Source organism: Diceros bicornis, chromosome 2, assembly GCF_020826845.1.
Source record: "Diceros bicornis minor isolate mBicDic1 chromosome 2, mDicBic1.mat.cur, whole genome shotgun sequence".
Classification (NCBI taxonomy): domain Eukaryota; kingdom Metazoa; phylum Chordata; class Mammalia; order Perissodactyla; family Rhinocerotidae; genus Diceros; species Diceros bicornis.
In genome coordinates this window covers 83,778,072-83,799,711 of record NC_080741.1, presented here as the reverse complement: position 1 = coordinate 83,799,711, position 21,640 = coordinate 83,778,072, and the positions used below count along the sequence as shown (strand labels likewise).

General features: G+C 53.0%; 1 protein-coding gene across 1 annotated transcript; it reads right to left on the bottom strand.

Annotated features, from left to right (window-relative positions):
* Positions 1 to 3,130: 3,130 nt before the first annotated feature.
* SLC6A1 (solute carrier family 6 member 1) lies at positions 3,131 to 21,201 on the bottom strand. The gene is made up of 14 exons (XM_058564967.1): positions 20,899 to 21,201; positions 20,373 to 20,504; positions 19,717 to 19,817; positions 18,815 to 18,924; positions 17,009 to 17,141; positions 13,890 to 14,024; positions 13,561 to 13,664; positions 13,144 to 13,268; positions 11,798 to 11,910; positions 11,290 to 11,421; positions 9,726 to 9,828; positions 8,550 to 8,650; positions 7,007 to 7,174; positions 3,131 to 5,241 (listed from the first exon to the last, which is right to left on the bottom strand). Exons 1-14 carry the CDS (start codon positions 21,134 to 21,136, stop codon positions 5,137 to 5,139), a joined length of 1,800 nt encoding a protein of 599 aa, XP_058420950.1. The 5' UTR covers positions 21,137 to 21,201; the 3' UTR covers positions 3,131 to 5,136.
* Between the last annotated feature and the right edge of the window lie 439 nt (positions 21,202 to 21,640).

Sequence of the window (21,640 nt, the reverse complement as noted above, 5' to 3'; positions counted from 1 at the left end):
ACTCTCTTTTATGCTCAAGACAAATTTGAATTAGAGTTTCTGTCAGTTTCCTAAGGAGGTGGTAAACTCTCTGTGAGTATTTAAGAAGAGGCGAGGTGGCTTTTGGATCCTTGCTACTCAAAGTGTTGGTGAAGGCCCATCGGCTACCTGAGAGCTTATTGGAAATGCAGAATCTCAGGCATCACCCCAGCCCTACTGAATCAAAATCTGCACTTTGACAAGACCCCCAGGTGATTTGTGTGCACATTGCAGTTGGAGAAGTGAGTCCTTAAAAACAGTTCAAACTTCAGATAGAACCAGATGACCTTTAAGATTCTTCCCCATCCTGAGCCCTTTGACCTGTTTCCATCTTCCCTCTGAAGAGCGGAGAAGAAAGCGGGGGAGGGTTCTGGAATAGCACAGTGGGGTAGGGCTCAGAGCGGGTGGACCCTAAGGAAGTCACCCTGGACACATTTGACAGGCGAGGCTCACGTTTCGGATCCCCTTTTCCTGTGTGCGCTTATGGTTCAGGGAAGGAGGGCCGGGGAGGGGGGCAGCCGGCCGCGTGGAGACGGGAGAGGGGAGAGGGGAGAGGGGAGAGGCGACGAGAGGCGGCTGGCGCCCCGCCCCCGGGAGCTGGCTCCTTAATGGAACGCTTTTCTGCTCTCCCGAGGGAAAACACGCTCTGTTTGAGATGCCCGTAACAAACCCCGGCTGCTGTTTCTCCGGAGAGCAGGCGGTGGTAGAGACAACTCGTCCAGAGAGGAGAGGTGCTGGGCGGGGAGGAGGGGCTGGCATGTCGTCTCTGCTTGGCCGGGAGGAGGCGCTCCTGAGTGTCTGCCCGGAGACACGACAACTAAACGCAGTGTGAGATCCTGGATCGGACGAAGATTGCCAGCAAGGGCACTAGTGGAGAAATTGGCTGTGGGCTGCAGATTATAGTAGTGCAGCGGTGTGAAACTTCCCGAGTTTGGTAATGTACTGTGGTTCTGTGAGGGGAGGTCCTTGTTCACAGAGGAGACATGCTCACCTTTTGAGAGAAGCAGGTCCAAATGTCTGCAACTTACTCTCAACGGTTTAGCAAAATCATCATCATCATATTATTAGTGTGTGTGTTAGAGAGAGATAGAGGGGGAGGGGGAGATAGATCGATAGATAGATAGATAGATTCTGGGTGAGAGGTGGCCAAAAGCAACATTTGCCCAAGATTTGGGAGGCAGCAGTGAAACAGGAGCCATGACTCTTTGAAGGTCTTCAGGGTCAGATGCAGTGCAAGCCCTGCGTGCTGGCAGAGGGGTGGGAGGGGTCCGGCTGGTCCCTGCCTTCCCTGCCCTGCGCCCTGCTGGCTAGTGGCTCCAGGTGGTCCACCAGACATGCAGACAGATGAGGCAGCTACGCAGAGGCAACGGCCTTCCCTAGCCTTTCCCCAGGCCTGGCTACTGTATTTGCAGGTTCCAATGCAAAAGGAAAATGCAGAGCCCCTTGTTCAGAAGGCCAGAGAAAAGTGCTGTTAAAGGTACTAAACTATAATGCTGTTCCTCCCTTCCATGGTCTTTCTCTCCACTGGTCATGGTGTTTTTTAATTTGCTATTTAATATTGTTCTAAGTAAAGGAAAACTTAAAATCTAAATCTTTAGCATAAATTTTACTGTTCATCTTTATAGTTGCAGACATGAAAGCATTTAACCCATGTGTGAATTACACAACGTGTGTGTGGAAGCTTGTCCACGCATGTGCGTTTCGCTCCTACCAGCACAGCAGAAACCTGCACAAAACTAAGTTGTTGTTATTTCACATCCTGATATGCGCACATTCTGCCAATACTCACTGCCTTCAGCTGGCTGAGTAAGGAACAGAAAGTACAGGTGGCCGCATCTTTTCTGTCCTCCTCTGCCATCGTCTTTGGTCTAAGTGGTGGCTAACACAGGGCAGTCACTTGAGTAAGAAAGGATAAGATAGGGCTCCTTGGGCGCTGGGTGTCTCTTAGAACACAATTGACTCTCTCTGCGTTGGAAGCAAGTTCTGGTTCAAATAGAGAGAGTGGCCTCTCAGAGCCCCTGCTTCCTCAGTTGTAGATGTAACAGGCTTCCCTTGTGCTGGTTTGCGTCTCACTCAACTCCCACACATTGTGGGTCCCTGGGATTGTGTGTTCCTGGGGCATCACAAATGCTACATGCACGTTGCACACACCTCTTCTGCTCACCTGGCTAGTGACTGCTCTGAGCTGTCAACTCTTTCAGACTCTTACTTCCTAACTTCTCCCACACTGTGTAAGGTCTTGTTGCTGTAATAAATCCCTATTCCAAAACACCCATACTAATCAGAGTGGTTCTGCTTCCCAGACTGAACCTTGACAGACAGAGTTACAGTGGCAGCATGTCAACAACTGGTGAATCTGGGTGTCCACTGAACCATTCTTTTTTTTTTTTTTTTTTAATTTTATTTATTTATTTTTTCCCCAAAGCCCCAGTAGATAGTTGTATGTCATAGTTGCACATCCTTCTAGTTGCTGTATGTGGGACGCGGTCTTAGCATGGCCGGACAAGCGGTGTGCCGGTGTGCACGCGGGATCCGAACCCGGGCCACCAGCAGTGGAGCACGCGCACCTAACCGCTAAGCCACGGGGCCGGCCCACTGAACCATTCTTACTTCTCTGGAGAATTCACATTTTTCTAAATAAAATTTAAAAATTAAATATTTTGAAGAATGAACCATGAGTGAATGAATGAGTGGTGGTGTTAACTAAATGTGCTCCTATTATCCTAATTTTAGACTTTTATTTAGTTGACCACATTAAAGTTTCTTAGAACAGAGAAAGCACCTCTTACGTGGCTCAGAATCATTTTCTATCCACTCATTCCAATACTTTTGGGGAAGTCCAGCTCCATCTTGCTGGATTTTGAGCCCAAATCTCTCTCTCTCTCTGTGTTGGGGGAAAACGCTGTGTTTGTAAGCGTTGTTGTTCTGATGAAAGAGGCTATTGTGCCCCCACTCCAAAGAACTGAAGGTCTGATATTGTATATCATAGAACCTTTATTATTTTTCCTCTAAATTCTTAGAAACGTACATAATGCCCGTGCTCTAGTTATGACACCATTATAGACGTTTAAAATGCATCTTCATTTATAAATATTTTACATTTGGTCCATAGAATAGATAATTTTACTAAATAATACTGTAGTTTTTTTTTTAAACAGGCTCTGTATATAGTTTGAATATGTATATATTACATATTTTTTTAATATAGAGATAAATTTACTTAGTGATCTGAGAATAAATCCTTATTGCAAAAAAGACAGCATATATGATAATACAATATATTCCCCCCCAGGGCAAATACTAAAAAAAGTGACACATATTCACAGTTCTCACAGGAATTGTACGATGTGTAATATTGTGCTATATAAGTAGGTTTGGATGGAAATCAGTTACGGGATTTCTTGCCAAACATCTCACTTAGATTTGCTTACAAACATTAAATACACTGCGTTTGTCTTAGAAAGACTTGGTCTAGTTTCACACTGAAGAACAAAGACACGTCTTCTGCCCTTATTCTAGAGGAATTCACACAGGATGGGGGTGGGACCATGGCACAGTGAAGGGTTCCTCCCATCCTAAACCCTATTATGTAACAACACATATGCATTTTGATCATGGAGTCACCGGTCAGCATCTGCGATGCCTTAGCAATGAGCCTATTTTACAGATGACCTCAGGAAGAGGTTTCAGATTTCCTACAGAAACTACATACCACACGTGAGGATGAAGGGACATGTGTGTGCATTTACACGTGTACAGGTACTTTCTGTTTTCTCTACAATAATGTGCTTAATATTCTGAGGGTAATACTTATTGCAAGAGCTGGTATGCTGGTCACTTTCGGATGAGGATGACAAGAGATTAAAAAACCCACAGTCACAGTTATTTACCATAGTTCTTAAGGATTAGTCGTAAAACACAGTTTGTGAGCTAACTAGCTAAGGAGCTACGGGGCACAAGAGACGATTCACTACATGGGAACCCATCTTCCTGGCAAAGGAGAGACGCTGAGTTACCGGAGCTTGCAAGGAACTGTCTTCACCCGATTTGCCACCACCACCAGGGAGCCCAATTCTGGAAGGGAACAAATACTACTTCCCAGTGAGGAAGCAGGCTTGATCTTGGAAGCACTAACACTAGCTCCTGGGTCAGCGGCAGTGAGGAGATCCCGGGGAGGAACTGCAAAGGTGAGACGCAGCAGCTTTGATGGGGTGGCAGTGAGGGCAGTGGCCCGAGAGGGCCTGAAGGGAACCGGGGCATTCGGCTCAAGGACACAGCGTCACCTGACGTCCTCTGCAACTGTCCTGTGCTCTGTAACGCTGGGCCGCCTCAGAGAAACTGGGGCTCCTGATCAGGGCGTTTCCCCAGCGGGATCCCAGGCCCCAGGAATGGCGACAGAGAGATCAATTGTGCTCGTGGCAGTTTTCCAAAGAGCAGGGCCTGTCTGGAACGCTCGCTGCTGGGCAGGTGCAAGCAGAACGGCCTGGCGAGGAGGGCCAGGAAAGCTTAGCTACAGAGATGCTCGATCAGCTGGGCGGCGGGGAGGAAGGACCCCACACCGGCTGCTCGAGAGAGCTGCTCTGGGGATACGGACTGGGGTCCTTGGGGGTCGTTTTGTCAAGCTGCCTCGGGAAGGAGAAAACCAAACACTGAAAGAGCTCCGGGCTCCCTCACTGAGGAGCGAGCTCTCCCTGGAAATCCCCGCTACACAAAATGCCCTTTCCATGCGCACAGAGCAGCGTCCCCACAGCACCCAGCTCCCGCAGAGTCCAGATAACAGTCGTGGGTTTCAGCAGTAAGAGAACAGTCGGGAATACCACTAAAAGCCAGGAGGGCGCGGCCTCTCCCGTCACACTCGCTGGCGGGATAAAAGTGATCTACCTTGGCAGTCACCAACGCTTGGTGCTTAAGGGGCTGGATTCAGGGGTCGGAGCCGTCGGGGATCTGCCCACGGCGGGCCCAGGGGGGTGACTGTCCCCTGCCTCCCTCTCTCTGCGCGGTGATGGTGTCTGGACTCGCCACTCGAGGTAGGTTGAGATCGACGGTATCCTCAGACGTCAAGTGGTGGTGTAGTCAGCCAGGCTGGGGGTGAGAGTGTGGGTCGCGAGCACCCCCACCCTAGATGTAGGCCTCTTTGCTGGCTGAGCCGCTGGCCTGGGGCTGTTCTGGACCATTCTCCGGGCGAACGATGTCTTCGCTGGGCTGGATCATGACCTGGACGCGCTGTGGGCACCGGGGAGAATTCGGGCCGGGATGGGGAGGACTGAGCGCTCCATTCCCCCAGCATCTCTTCAGTCTCTCCTGTCTGCTCTGCCTTCACACGGCACCCAGACTCCGGCCTCGTCCCCGCGTTCTCCAGACCCTCACACGCTCCCGCATGGGCCGCGCCACATCTCCTCCGCTCAGGTCATTGTAGCGACTCCCACCTAGTCCTCCGCTTCCACTCCTGCCCATCACCCCTTCATTCTACTCTCAGCACAGCCGCTGGAGGGCTTATGTCAAAACCAAAGTCAGATCCCGTCCTTCTACTTCTCAGGACCCAACAGTGGCTCCCTTTTCACCAAAGTCCTACAAGACCCCACATGGTCTGGCCCCCGTCACCTCAGACCTCGATGTCCTCCCCTCACCAAGCCCCCCCCCAACTTACTCCACTCCAGCCACAATGGCCTCCTCACACGCACCAAGCATGCGCCTGCCTCAGGGCCTTTGCACTTGCTGTACCCTTTGTCCGAGACATCTTTCCTTTCAGATAGTTACCTACTTTGATCTCTACCTCCTTAAGTCTTGCCTCAGTGCTTTCTTCTCAGCAAAGCCTCGCTCAGCATTCCCCAAACCTCCTTCCTACTTTATTTTTCTCCATAGTACTCATGCCCATCTAACATGTTTTTAATTGTTGATTTTCCTCTACTAGAATGTAAGCTCTATCAAGGTGGGATTTTTGCCTCTTTTGTTCATGGCCATGTCCCCAGCACTGACAGTACTGTCTGGCACACAGTAGGTGTTCAATACATATTCGCTGAGTGGATGATCCCCCACTACCTTCCCTACACACATCCCCTGAAACCCTGCCCCTTCGGACAACGCACCATCTTCAGATGTGCCTTGCCCTTTCCCACTGCTGGGCCTTTGCACAGGCTGTGCTCCCTTCCTCAAATGCACCCCTTTGCCTCTGCCACTCTAAGACCTGTCTGCCTTTTGAGGCTCAGCAGAGGATCGTGGAAAACGAAAGCACTGCACCTGGAGTTGGAAGAAAGGGCTGCGAGCCCCAGCTCTGCTAATAACTTACTGCAAGGGATGGGTAAGTGGTTCCCGCACTTGGCCTCAGTTTTTCCATCTGTGAAGGAGGAGGCTGGCCCAGGAGCTGCACACAACCCCACCCCCTACCCCTTTCCTTGAGGGTAAGACCACATTTTCTCTTTATCAAGCCCACAAATGAGGTCTAGAGTAAGCCCTCAATACATCTGATCCCACCCTTCATCTGCTTCAAACCCTTGATAGCTCCCCATTGCCCTTAGGATAAAGTCCAAAGTTCTTATTCTGATTTTCAAAGCCCTTCGTGATGTGGCCTGAGCTTCTTATATTCCCAAACTCATCTCTTTATCACCCACTCTGAACCCCTCCCCACTCTACCTTCCAGCCACACTGATCTCCCTTCAGTTCACCAAATGCAGTTTATACCCCTGGGCCTTTACACATGCTTCCCATCCCCTCCTAGGAATATTCTTTCTGCTTCTACTTTTAACACTGACTCATCTTTAGGCCTCTCCTTAGCTATACCCTCTTTTAAGAAGCCTTTCCTAACCTTCCTCAACCCAGCAGGGCTAACCCATCTCCATGGTTTACCCTGATCATGGTGCTTCTAACACTCTATCATCATTGGTTATTGACTTGTCTATCTCCCCAGACTGTGCACTCCACAGGGTAAGGGCTGTGCCCAGCTCAGTGGGGGAAGGGGACTAGCAATTTGAAGGGTGGAGAAGGGACTTACCTGCTTCAGGGAGCCCTTTAAGGTGAGGAACATGTAGGCCATGTACCCGGGGATGAGGACCATGGAAGACAGAGCCATGAGCCAGCCCACGCCCTGGCCCCACTTGGGGAAAACGTAGCTTCCCATGGTGAGAGGAGTCATCTGCACAGCACTGAAAATGAACACACCCTGGGGAGGGTGGGGAGGGCACGGGGGCAGTCAGTCATCCAGACTGGACAACCAAGGCCCCCCAGACCCTGAAGCTGCCAGGTCCACCACCCTCCACCCCTGCCCTGAGGCTGACCCTCACAAGGGCCCAGCATCTTGGCAATCCCGCACCCAAGGCCACTGCTGGTACGTAAGGCGCCTTCCTGCATAGTAGAAAAAGGCACCTCCTCTGGGAGGACCAATAGCAAAAGCCTCCTTCTCCTAAGAACAAATAGAAAAGGTCCCCCAATAGAAGGACCTTTGGGAGGTCCAATAGAAAAAGTGCCCTCTCTGGGAGGACCAATAGCAAAAGATGCCCTTTCCAGGAAGACCAATAGCAAAAGGTGCCCTCTCTGGGAGGACCAATAGAAAAGACACCCTTTCCGGGAGGATCAATAGAAAAAGGTACCCTCTCTGGGAGGACCAACAGAAAAAGGTGCCCTCTCTGGGAGGACCAATGGAAAAGGCGCCCTCTCTGGGAGGACCAACAGCAAAAGCCTCCTTCTCCCAAGAACAAATAGAAAAGGGCACCCCTTCTGGGAGAACCAATATGAAAAAGGTGCCCTTTCCGGGAGGACCGATAGAAAAAGGCACCCTCTCTGGGAGGACCAATGTAAAAGGCGCCCTCTCTGGGAGGACCAACAGCAAAAGCTTCCTTCTCCCAAGAACAAATAGAAAAGGGCACCCCTTCTGGGAGAACCAATATGAAAAAGGTGCCCTCTCTGGGAGGACCAATGGAAAAAGGCACCCTTTCCAGGAGGACCAATAGAAAAAGGTGGCTCCTCTGGGCAGACCAATAGGAAAAGGCATCCCTTCCTCCAAGTTAACCAGCTTGGCAAGCAGAACAAGGGTTGGATGTCAGCCCCCGGGGCCACCACCAGCTGGGTGCCCCTATGCAGGACACAACATATGCAGTGGCCCAGTCCCTACCCCAAGGGACAGCCCCGCGCCAGGCCTGCTGAGGCCCAGCTTCCTCTGGTGGAAGGGAATGAAGGACGCTGAGAATGAGAGGTCTCCCCACGCGAACGCCTTCGGCTTCAGAATCAGGCCCACCTGGGTCGAGGGCAGCGCCAGCTAGCTGCACGACGCTGGCTGGGTGAGCCCCGGGGGCCCCGGCAGGAAAGGGGGGCAATAAGGCCTATTTTGCAGAGGTTTGTGAGGATGCTGTAATGTGTCTGGTACCACACAGAGCACAGAGCAGATGCTCAACAAGCAGGAGGCAGCAGTATTACTAGAGAACAGGGGGATCTGGGGCCTCTGCCACCCGCCTTTGCCTCCAGAAGTTTGTCTCTGGCCGAGTCGCCCCAGGGCCTGGTCTGCACTCATCCTAACAGGGCTGGTCAAGCCTTGTCCTTACCGCTACAATGATTGGGGTGAAGAAGGACCAGCAGAGCTTCCACCAGATGCAGGGCCTAGAGCCAACCATTTCTTGGATGTTGTCATAGAATCGGTTGACACCTGTGACATTCGGAGGGAGAGCAGGAGGGATAGATGAGCTGTGGGGACTGCAGGCTTAAAGCCCCAATCTGCCGCCTTCTCACAGTGTGACCACAGGCAAGTCACCTAACCGCTCTGACCCTCGGTTTCTTTGTCTGTCACATGGGGCTAATGCTCCAGGGGGGTCCTCACGATCTAAGTATTCAATAACCAAATCCTCTCAGCAAGTGGGCTGTGTAGGAAAGCAAGTCACCTTCACAAGAAAATATCTACCACTCAAAGGATATACTTATAAAACATGTCCCCACCACTCTCAATGTCCCTGCCACTCAACACCTATCCCCGCCATTCCTTCAAAGCTTTGCTGGACGGGGTGGTTTTCCTGATGACCCGATGCTAAAAGCAACTGGCAGTAGAGTGCAAAGAACTGCAGATCTTGCAACAACACCGCAGACGTCGTGAAGTTGACGAGAGTGACACGCTGGGCACGGCTTGAATTATAAGCAGTCACTGCCCGTGGGGACCGGACAGCCTTAGCCCAGTTAGAGAGGGCGGAGGGGAGCGACAAGGAGGGTGAGGCGGCAGAGAAGGCACGATGAGAACCAAGGACTAGGAGGGACCCTGGAGGACCTTTCGAACACATCACCTGGCTGTGAGAGTCGAGGTGCAGGGAAGGGCACCCTTTGGACTGTCCCGCAGTGGGGTCTGGAAACGTGGCCACAAAATAAACAGATAAAATCACTGCTTCCTTCATTCTCAGGTAGTGCATACTGTTAATTATAGCTCAGCTTTTGTTCAATATTTAGCTTCAGAATGTTTTTTGGTAATTTTGGTTTCCCTTTCCTACCTAAAATCTCAAACGAACCTTTTTAATCTCAAAATTTATGAAGAAATTTTGGCTCCCATTTTAAATGAATTTATTTAACTTTTCTTCTTATGGTATATCGTAAACAAGGGACCTCCTGTGCTAACTTCCTCCAGTTGCTGTGAGGACTAAATACATCATTGTATGGAAAGGGCCTGGGGTTCAAGTTGCGTTTGTTGAAGGATGACTGAGAAAGGAAAGAGGGAGGGAGCGAGGAGGGGTGGTGCTCACCGTAAAACCAGGAGATGGAGACACACTCAAAGAACACGAGAAACAGCAGGCTCATGCCGCTGGCAGAGTAGTAATCAAAAAGTTTGAAGACGTAAATGCCCCCCTGCAAGAGGAAAAGACGTGAGAGTGGGTCCACCTTCCCTCAGCGCCCAGTGCCTTCAGACCACAGTCCACAAGGGCTTTAGAATCTGATCAGGCTACACTGCAGCAGAAGGCTTGAGGGTAGATTAGAAGAAGCACTGAGGGCCTAATGACCATGGAGGATGTGGTCACTGACTCCCTGGTGACTGGGAAGACAATGTCCAGGTGGCAGAGGGAAATGCCCCATGTCTGGTAAGGCTGGGGGCAGAAAGGAGAGTTGGTCACCACAGCCATCTCTCCACAACGCTCAATCAGTCATGTCTCTCCCCTGCTTAAAATGTTCCATGGCTTAAATAGACAATAATATAACACACAAATTAAGTACAGAGATATAAAATAGAATAATAAAATAAAATCCAAATGCTTGGGCCTGCAAGGTCCTGCATGTTCTGGTCCTGTACTCCCTACCTATCCTCTCACTCCCTCGGCACCCCCACCCCCCAACTGGCCTTCTTTCTGTCCCTCAATCTTGCCCAGCCCATTCCCACCTCAGGGTCTTTGCACCTGCTGTGCTTCCTTCCCCTAGCCAGAGCTTCCCCTGGCTGGCTCTTCCTTGTCATTTGAGTCTCAGCTCAACTGTCACTACCTCAGAGGGACTGCTCCTGACTACTCTGTCTGAGGTAGAATCTCTCTCACCCCCCCAGGGTCATTCTCTGTCCTACTATCCTCTTTTCCTCACGGCACTTAACACTCTCTGAGATGATCTAATTTGTATGTCAGTCTGTCCACCAAAATATATGCTCCAGGAAAGGAGATACTGTGTCTGTCATGTTAACTGCTGAATCTCCAGTGTCATGCCAGACCCATAGGAGGTGTTCAGCAACTACGAAGGAACAAAGGAATGAATGAGCAATGATTCTGGGTCTGAATTGTCTTTGGATCCAAGGGTAGTTTTGTGGATCATAAACCAGATCCATAGGGCTGAGCTCATGGCTTTAGGGTCATCTACATTTATGGTACAATTCGTCAGTTCTGTGTCTATCTTCTGACCAGAATGGGAGGGCCTTGAATGAAGAGAGCATTGTTCGTTAATACTGATAGAAAAAAAAAGTGGGAATGAGAGGAAGGGGCAGTGTCAACTTTAAAGGCCCAACTCCAACTTGAGGTTTGAGTCTTTGAGACCTCAGCCTTTGCATCCCCTCCTCCAGGAAGCAGGCCCTGGTGCCCCAGGCTGGGTTACGGGCTGTATTCTCTAGCTGTGTCTTATCATTTCCAGCCAGTGTCTGTGTCTCCCACCAGCCTGGGAGCCCCTTGAGGGCGGGGACCCCATCTGACTCATTGCTGTGTGTGCAGGGCTTGGCGCAGAGATGGTGCTCAATGAACAGACGAACAGTGGGATAGGACAAGGTGGGGGCAGAGAGGAGCTGGGAGTGGTCCCGGGGCAGGCAGCACCACAGGTGTGCCAGGTGCCGCCAGAGCTCACCTGGGTGATGTTAGAGAGGCCGATCAGGTAGGAGACGATGCAGACGGCAGCGATGAAGAGCTCCCTGCGGTTGCGGAGGAGTCTGGGGTACTCGTCCACCAGGGCTGTGATGAAGCCTTCTACGGTGCAGAACTTCAGGGGGCAACGGAGGTCAGCCAGGTGCAGCAGCCCTCAGCCTCAACCCACCCACAGCCTGACCCTCTGGGGAAGACCAAAGAGCCCCAGCAGCATCGGGACAGCAGGGCCAGGAGAGCCCCGGGAGCCGTGCCTGATTCAGCCTCTGCCTCCCTTTGTGATCTCAGGACAGTCCCTTCCCTTGGGGCATCTGGAAAATGGGGAAGGTGGCTGAGCTGATCCCTGAAGTCTCATGTGGTGGAACATTCTAGAGGTCAGACACTCTCAGCCATCTTTTTGGGGGCCTAAGACAATGGGCTCCTCTCCCTGCTTGCTCCTGGACCAACGAGGCTGGGTGGGGGGTTCCTCAAGGTGCCAGGGAGGGTGTCCTCACCTGGCTGTCGATGCCCAGCATCAGCAGCATGGAGAAGAAGAGGATGGCCCAGAGCGGAGAGATGGGCAGCTGGGTCACTGCCTCCGGGTACGCCAGGAACGCCAGCCCGGGGCCTGTGGAGGGAAGGGCAAAAAAGACAAAGAAAAGAAAAGGCCCTGAGCACTGACAGCATACCCAGGACACCACCCACTGTCTAAGCTTTATTTCATTTCATCTTCGGAGTAACCTTTTGGGTGAGTGTTATTAGCCCCTTATTCTAGATGAGGAAACAGAGTGTGTGTTGGGGTGGGAGGCTGTAGGGTTGGGTCCAGAGGCAGGGGAACCAGTGAGATGAGATGAGGGACTGCAGTGGCCTGGCCAGCAGTGGGGACAGTGCAGACACAGAGAGGTGGTCAGATGGAGAGGTACTCAGGAGGCAGGATGGGCAGGTCCTGGTACTGGTTGGTTTGTGGCTGCAGGGGAGGGAAGGGTCCAGGACGTCAGTTTGGGACATGCTGTTTGAGTGTCTGGGGGGCAGGTATTCAAGAGATCAGGGAAAACCTTGGAAGGAGAAGGAGAGAGATTGTAACCTCCCAGGAGTCTGGCTCTGGAAAGGAGGGGTGCGGCTCACGAGTTCCAGAGCAATGAGATGGTGGGCTGCCCGTGTAGAGGAGATGTGGACCTCAGCGGAGAAGGGTCCTTTCCTCAGGACCAGCCCAATTCTCCACGACGGGGAAGGGACACGTCTCGTCTCGTTGCCTCCCTGATCCTCATGGTCTCTGCATGCACACAGTGGGTCCCTCATGTTTGCTGCTTTCCTGGCTGAGCAGGGGAAGGGGGGCTGCCTGGGCTTTTCCTTGGACCCTGTGGCATCAATGCCTGTGTGGCCAGCAGAGTAGGCACAGCCTACTTGGTGGAACTGGGACAAAAGCACTGATTTGGGTGCTTGTGTCGTGGCGGTGAGCCTGTCTGAGTTGGACTAAAGTTTATATCCCAGGGGACAAGCGTGGGTCTTGTCCTCCCAGGTGTCCAAGATTGTGCTGGAAGTGTCAGTGTGGCCAGGCTTTGCAATCAGCCGGGTCTGGGCTGGACTCCAAGGTTCCCCCACCTCTCGAGCTCCGTGAACTTGGGCAGGTGGCCTCAGTGGGCCTCAGTTTCCTCATCTATGAAACGGGGATACAACAGCATCGACCACACAGCGTTGGGAAGATTCAGGCATACGGTACGCGTACATGCTCGGCGCGCTGCCCGGCACCTGGTGACGCTCGACGCCAGCGCGCCAAGCTGGTGACATGACGACAGCGCAAACGCGGCGCGGTGAGCCCCTCCCTCCCAGGAGCCCGAGCCCTCCACCGTGCGGCGCTGACCTGAGGCAGCCACATCAGCAATGGACCTCTTAGTGACATGGGCCATGAAGCCCACGATGGAGAAGATGACGAACCCTGCGAACATGCTGGTGCACGAATTGATGCAGCAGACAATGATGGAGTCCCTGCAGAAAAAAAGGGGAGTCAGGGACAGTGGGGCCGGCACGAAGGTGGCTAGCGGGCAGTGGTTAGCGAGGGGCAAGGTGGAGGAGGGTACCTGGGAGCGGCGGTACGTGGCTGGCGAGCACCCCCACCACAGGGAAGGGAAGGAACCCGTAGGAGTTTGGCTCAGCGAGGGGCGGGGCCGCGGAGGGGCGGGGCCGCGGAGGGGCGGGGCCGCGGAGGGGCGGGGCCGCGGAGGGGCGGGGCCGCGGAGGGGCGGGGCCGCGGAGGGGCGGGGCTCCTGAGCTCCCGCACCTGTAGACGTTGTTGTGGAAAGAGTTGTAGCTCCCAAGCGCGATGAGGGATCCCAGGCCCAGCCCGTAGGAGAAGAAGATCTGGGTAGCCGCATCCAGCCACACCTATAGGCAGAATGTTCAAAAATTAGTCAAAATTACAATCATAGCCACAGCGCCCCAGCGCCTTTTACATGTGCTAAGCAGCTCTCCGTGGCCACAATCCCAGTTTACACGCGAGGGTCAGACGGGCGCCGTAACGCATCCTAAACCCGGTTAACGGCTCAAGCCTCAGGTGTGCTCCTAACCCAGCCGGTGCCCTCCAGGACCGGGGCCGGGAGGGCCGCTCACCTCGGAGTCGGACAGCTTGCGGAAGTTGGGCGTGATGTAGAAGAGGATGCCCTCCTTGGCGCCGGGCAGTGTCACGCCGCGGAAGAAGAGGATGATCAGCATGATGTAGGGATACGTGGCCGAGAAGTAGACCACCTGGGAGGAAAGCGGGCGGCGCGGTCAGGCCCCCCCAGCGGGGCCATGCTTTTCCCTCCCCCACTTCACCTGCACAGGCACCTGTTGAGGCGCTGGGCTTGGTTCCAGTTCATCTTCCTCCAGGAGGCCTTCCTGGATTCCTAACCTACTCTGGCCACTTTTCTGAAGCCGCTGCTTACAGTCTGAACCAACCAGCTCAGCCCCCGGTTTTTCTCTTCTCTTACCCCTGCTATTTTTTTTATTTCTGTTTAAATTATTCAAGTAATACATGTGGTGACAGGAAAATTTTAAAATCACATATGAACACACACATACACACACACACACAATTAAAGTTCCTTTCAACAGCCCCTAGAATGTAAGTTACATGAGGGACAGGCCTTGTCTTGTTCACTTCTCTGTTTTCCCAGCACCTAGAACAGTCCATGGTATATAGTAGACACTCGATAAATGCCTGACAAATACATAAATGCATGGATGTTAACATTTTAATATTCCTCTTTTGAGATATTCCTTTGCACATATGATAACATTTTCTTAGAAAATGAGGCTCAAATTATGTACTTAACTTTTCATTTAACATATTTAAAGTTAAAAAACACACAGCACATACAGCTTTGTTTCTTGTTTTGTTTACTAAACGTTGTTTTATTGTTTTGTAACAATGTGATTTTTAATTATACAAAATAGTCCCTCAGGAGGTTCCACCATCCTTTTTAAAGTTCCCCCACTGTAATCCATTTAGGTTACTCCTAATTTTACGTGAATCTTAATAATACTACACTGGAAACCCCCGTATAAAAAATTTGTCTACAAAATTATTATACCATTCTTGGGAAAAATTTCTATAAGTGGAATCACTGGTAAAAAGGAATATACTTCTCAAAGGCTTCTAATCCATATTGTCTAATTGCCTTCCAGAAATTGACCTTCGTCCAGCATTACAGAGAGAGCCTTTCCCACAAAGATGCCAGCACTGAGTGTAATTATCTTAAACATTATTTTTTGCCACATTGATAATCAAAAGACTGATGTCATTGTCTGAAACTGCATTTCTTTGCTCACTAGTGCGAAAGAGCAATTTTCAAGTTCAATGACCTTTATTTCTCAGAGTCTGATTTGACCCCATTTCCTGGTCAGTATGAATTGTTCTCTGGGTTAGTTTCATCTCCCTGACTTGGCTCTGAGATTCTTCAAGGTTAGGAAAGGCAGCCACAGTCCAGTAGAAAAACCACTGTACTTGGCATTAGGAAAAGGAGATTCAGAACCATCTGCATCACCTACAAGCTATGTGACATTGGATCAATTTCTTATCCTCTCTGAGCCTAGCTTTTTCTTGTCTGGAAGATGGGTACAATCAGCCTTGCTACTCAGAAAGGTTGGTTGTATGAGCACATACAACATGCTTGGTATATGTTGCCTAGGTCTTGCGCTTCAGTGTGTCTTCCATGTTCATCATGAAGCTAGGTACACAGTAGGTGCTCAGTAAAGCTTACTGATGGATTGGCTGACTCAGTCAAAAGACACAATGAGAAGGACCTCACTTTCTGTCTCCACGAAGCAGTCAGTCTCCTAATGCAGCAGGAACTCAAGACACCACAAAAATGATTATGATGTCGTGTACTGAGTGCCCACTATGTGTTGGGCATGTGCTACATACTCTCCATAGATTATTCCCTTCAGTCTTTGTGGCGAACCTGTAAGGTACTATTATCGTAACCATCTAACAGATGAGGAGACTGAGGCTCAGAGAAGTGAAATGACTTGCCGAAGCCCACACAGCTAGGAACCAGGACACTGAGATTCAAACTCAGCTCTGTCTCTTCCGAAGCCCTTAGGCGCTACATTCTTCCACCTCCTAAAGCTGGGCCGGGAGACACCTGTGCCCTCCTCCTGCCAGCCTGGTCTAGGGACAGAGCAGAGAGGTTTTGACACCAACCTTGGATCTGAGAACCCGATGGGTCCAAAGGTCCCACCAGACTGAAATAGGGTGTACCCATGCCTGAGGGTGGAATTCGCTAAGTTCTGTTCTGCTGGTTTCAGCTTCTTAGGCAGTCCGCACCTCCCTGTCTCCAGCCCCACTCAGTTCAAATCCCTTCTCTCCCTCCCTCCTCGTAAGACCTCAGACAACACACTTGCCCCGAGTTTCCTTCAGGCCAGGGCCAGTGAGCGACTCGCCATCTTCTGTCCCTGGACTCCTGGGGTGGGGCTTGAAGGGGGAAAGAAGTGGGGGTGAGGCCAGTTCCTCTCCCCACAATTTGATCGGCAAGTTCCCCAGATGTCCCCAGGCTGGACACCCCAGCTTGGCATGGCTCTGCCCTTGCCCATAATAAAAACAAAAACAATAACTCCCCTTGCTAGCTGCCTAGTTCTTTCCAAATCTCCGTCTCATTTGATTGGCACAACAAACCGATGGATAAGCATAGTTATTAGCCCCATTTTACAGAGGAGAAAACTGTGTTTCAGAGAGGCGAGGTGACTTGCCCGAGGTCACACAGCCAAATAAATGGCCGAGTTGGGATCTGGACTCAGGGCTGTTTGAATACAGAGCCTAAGTATTTAATCATTAATCAATCCACCTCTGTTGCTCCTCAAAGGCTGGGATGTGAAGCGTTTATCTCTGGATCACCCATACCACAACAAGACTTGCAACAGGACAGTTTGCTCAATGGTCCATGAGCAGCAACTGCCCTGTTTTTTGATGGCTCTGTCAGGACCAGGGGAATCTCAAGAGACTTACTGTGAGCCTGGCACTGTGCTAAGAGCCTGACTTGCATTATTTTCTTTAATCCTCACAACTGCCCAGAAGGTAGGTAATGTTTTCATTCCCATTTTATAGGAAAGGAAACTGAGGCATGCAGAGATGAAGGGACCTGCTTAACTCAAGGTTGGATGGGGTTCCTGGGAGGTGCAGACTCTTTGCCCAGGGCAGAGATCCCTCTGTAGACCTGTCCCTCTCCAGTCCCCACTGTGCACATCCTTACCTTTCCAGTCCAGCCAACACCCTTCCAGATACAGAAATACACAAGGATCCAGGCGATGGCCAGGGTGATGGCCAGAGGCCAGCGGATCTGACCTGGCTTGTCCAGCCCGTCTGTCATCTGATGCATGTTGCGCCTGGTGGAACAGTGGAGGGAGGAGAAAGTCACGTGGGGCTGGCGGGAGCTGGAGTGACCGGGGGTGCCCAGGGCATGGACATGGGTGACACCCTCCACTGTGATTGTGCTGACAGCTGTGATCACTGAGATGCAAGAGCTGGGTGGGGACTGCAGGGCCATTATACTAATGTGTAGAAAGGGCTGTTTGCTCAAGGGACCTGCCACCATCGCTGCTCACCGGGATGGATGCGGTAGCCTCCTGGCAGGACCCCTGCCCTCACTGTTGCTCTGTCCCGCTCCAGCCCCAGGGATCCTTCTAAACTGCGAGTCTGACCACGTCACTCTTGTACTTAAAATCCGACAGTGAAGAGCTCCCTGTGGTTCTCAGAAGGAAGCCCAGACCGCCCAGGCTGACCTCGCAGGGCTTTCACGAGCTGGCATCCCTCTCCAGTCTCGGCTCTCAGTGCAGCCCCCTCACACCCTCAGCCCCTCACCGGGGCCATGCTGGCTCTTGCCTGCTCCCAGCCCTCACGATGCTCTTCCTTCCGCCAACACCTGTCTTCCCTGCCTTGTTTTTCATCTTTAGATGCCGCTCCTCACCTGGGCTGGTCCAGGCGCCTCCTTGAGGCCCCGACAGCCTCCTGCGTGTCCCCCCTCTGAGCGCTGGCCATCCAGTGTGTCATTGCCTGTTTGCTCATCCCTGTCTCTAGGCAGATTGGCACGTAGTAGGTGCTCAAGAAATGTTTACTGAATAAATGGCTGAATGAAAAGCCTGAATGTGTGCAAAAGGGTTGCATGTGGGAGATGCTGGAAAGCAAAACCAGCCGGAGCAGAATCTGATTTTTGTTTGTAAGGAGACAGCCCAGCTAAGGACATTTCAGCACAGCGACTGGTGTCACGTGTTCGACACCTCCTGAGAACAGCTCCCCCTGAGCTTACCCAAGGTGCACTGGACCCTCCAGGCTGCTCCCAGACCCCTTTGAACTGCCCAGCACAGATGCTTCCTTCATACCAAAGAGATCTGGGTCCCAGGACCTCATCTTGTAAAATCAATGCCCCCAACACACGTCTTCTATGACGCGTCCCCTGAAGATCCAGTCATCGTGGCCTTCACCATGGACAGCGTGTGCGTGTGCGTGTGCGTGTGTGTGTGTGTGTGTGTGTGTGTGTGTCTTTACTCCCAGTGACTCTGGGTTTCTAAGTAGACCAGGAGTTTTCTAAGCAGTTTTCAGGATGAATCGGGATTTTGTCGGCCTCTCCTGGTGATTCCTCTCGGCCTGCACTGGTGCTCCCCTCCACTGGCTCACTGTCCACCCTTCTCCACCTACTCCGGGCCCAGTTGCTGCGCCGTGGCTGTGGCACCGGCTCCCTCGCCCTCCGGCTTCTAGAGGGTTTGACCAACGGCAGGAGCTCAGGGGTGGGAGGAGAGGGAGTGGGGATGTATCCCCCACTGGACGTGGCTCCGTCTGGAGCTGGGTTTCTCTACCGAAGGTCAGGGCAAGTGTCTAGCGGCGCTTCCGCAGGCCAGCTCCCTCTGGGGGAGGAAAGGGCTTCACCCTCCCTTGTGGCTTCCTGAGCCCACCAGGGCTCCACAAACAGTGCTTTACCTAACTCGCCCGTCACCCCCTGAGGCCGCCTCTGTGCCCGCGGGCCCTGGGTAACGCTCCACCACCCGGCCGGCCCCGCACTCACTCCCAGAACTCCACCACGGCGCTGGTCATGTTGGTGGTGTTGACGATGCTGTAGTTGGAGAAGCAGCGGTCGGTGTTCCAGGGGTTGTCACACTGTTTCCATGGCAGTGTCTGCAAGACAAACGCCACTGAGCCCCCAGGGGCTGGCAACAGCGACCCCTGCACACCTCAGGCACCCTCACATCCCCCAGCGTCCTCAAGCCATTATCTCACCTCCCCTCCCAACAGCTCCTGGATGCAGGGCATGTTGTGATCCCCATTTTAGAGATCAGAGAGGGGCAGCAACTTGCTCAAGATCACACAGCTCTTAGGTATCAGAGCTGAAATTTGAACTTCAGACTTTTCACTCTGAAACGCAGCTTTCCAAGCTGTACCATAAGGTCTGGTGTGTCCACCCTGGAGCCACTTCCCAGCTACGTGACCTTGGGTAAGGGGTCTCGCCCATTTGACCCTCTGCACACTGATGTTAACAGTGAACACTTACAGGGTTTAAGAGCTTTACACATATTTACTCCTTAATCCTCACAACAACCCTAAGAGGCGAGTTTCACTTGTACCCCCATTTTATAAATGAGAGCACTGTGGCTCAGAGAGATTAAGTCTCTTCCCAAAGTTGCACAGCTGGTACGTACTAGGGTCAGGATTGGAACCCAGGCCGTCTGGGACCATATGAAATGAGCTAACGACACCCACCTAGGAGGGGTGTCATGAGGATTAGACGTCAGCCCACACGAAGAGCCCAGTTCAGTGCCTGGCCTGGGCGGGTGCTGTTATAGTGCTAGGAGTTGGGGGAGACAGGGCGACTGAAGACAAGCTGGGCCCCCCACCCGGAGGCACGGCCCTGGCCGTGGAGGGTGGGCTGCAGGTCCGGCTCCCTCTGGCGGGCGAGCCCAGGGCACTCACCGTGGTGAAGGAGTTGTACAGGTAGTAGATGGCCCAGGAGATGATGACGATGTAGTAGATGTTCAGCCAGAACGACAGCACAGCAGCGGCAAGGCCCACGCCTGGGAGTGGAGCACGCCAGCACGACACTCATTTATTAGAGTGATAAGAATAACTGCCCAGTTCGTGTCATTGTTATTGTTTTCCACATTGTCTACAGTCTCACTGGACCATGGACACAGGCAGGGGCTTGGCTAAGGTCACACACGTCTGGCATGTGAGGGAGCCAGGCTTGTGTCTGGGCCCAGCACAGGCTGGTCGCGGTGGGGGCCAGGTAAGCATGACCTCTACGTGTCCACCTGGGTGTCTGTCCGGCACTGAGCCAGGAGGCAGAGAAAGCGGCAGCCAGCCCTGGGTGGGGAAATGAGCCCATAGGGCAGGGCAGGGCAGGGCAGGCTGACGTGCGTGCGGGCCTCTGGACTGGGTCCTCCTCTCCACCTCCACGCCCTAGGTTCTGACAGGCGTTGTCATCTGTCACCTGGGCGCCTGCAAGGGCTTCACTCTGCTCAGATGTGGACCGAGCAGCTCCCTCTGTCCAGAGGGGCGAGGGTGTCGGGAAGGCCCTGGCTTCACCACCGTCCTGTGGGCAGCACCCACGGCCCACCCTGCAGACTCACCCTTGAACATGGGGGCCAGCTTCCACACGCCCAGGCCCCCGATGGACGTGTACTGGCCCAGGGAGCACTCCAGCAGGAAGAGCGGCACCCCCGCAAAGATGAGCGTCAGGAAGTAGGGGATCAGGAAGGCCCCTGCGGGGGTGAGAAGAGATGCTCGTGGCCCCGAGGCTCTGGAGAAACCCCTGTCGGAGGGAGCATCGCGGCGGGGCGTTCTGGGGTCCCAGCCACGATTTCCTCACACTCTGCCTCTAAAGCAGCACCACAGCCAGACTGAGGCCCAAGGACATCCTTGGCTCAAACTACATCTCCACACTTTGCAAAACGGAGAGGGGCACTTGTAGGTTGCAGTGACAAAGGACGATCGCCCTTGGGGAATCCTTTGGTGAAAAGACGAGAAACAGAACAGAGCCTGGTCCTTCCTTTGGAGTCTTTATGGGACCCTTGCCCTAAGGTGGCCCTGGAAGACGCCCGCTTGGGACGTTCTCCAGGGGTCAGCCAGGCCGGGAGCCGCCAGGCCGGCACCTACCGCCGCCATTCTTCCCGCAGAGGTAGGGGAACCTCCAGACGTTGCCCAGGCCGATGGCGTAGCCCACGCAGGACATGAGGAAGTCGAAGCGGCCCTTCCACGTGTCCCGGTCCGGGAGGTCCGCCGCCCTCTTCTGCACCTTGACCACCAGGGTTTTGGGCTTGTCGTTGGCCACAGGGGCCTCGCTGACCTCTGTGGATATCTGCCCGTCGGCCACCTTGCTGCCGTCGGCCGCCATGTCTCGGGGTCTGGACGCAGGGGTCCCGGCAGAGGGACGTGCGGTGTCAGCCCCGGTCCACGCGGACAGCAGTTTTGCGGCCCACGGTCACCCTAGGAGAAGAGAGGGCTGGGGTGACAGGCACAGAAGGGTGGCAAGCTCCTGGAGTTGCCCCCAAATAACAAAAACAAATCACCCACAAACACACCTGGGGCTGAGAGGGCTGCCCCCGAAAGCCCCCTCTCCCGCCGGCTCCTGCTCCCAGAGGAGGAAGGAGCCTCTCGTGTCCAAAGACCACGTGTGAGGATGCGGTCTGCCAACGTCTCCTGGACCAGCTTCTACTGGGGTCACCTGCGCCGTGTGCCCCCCGTCATGTGTCCTGCTCAGAGGAGAAACCCGAGGCAACCAAACTTCCAAACAGAAACACTAAGTGCCCCTCATATTTGTCTTGCAGGATGCGATTCGACCTTCACTCTCTGAGGCCATGATAGCCACAGCCGGGTGAGCAATGGACTTTAGTGGGCT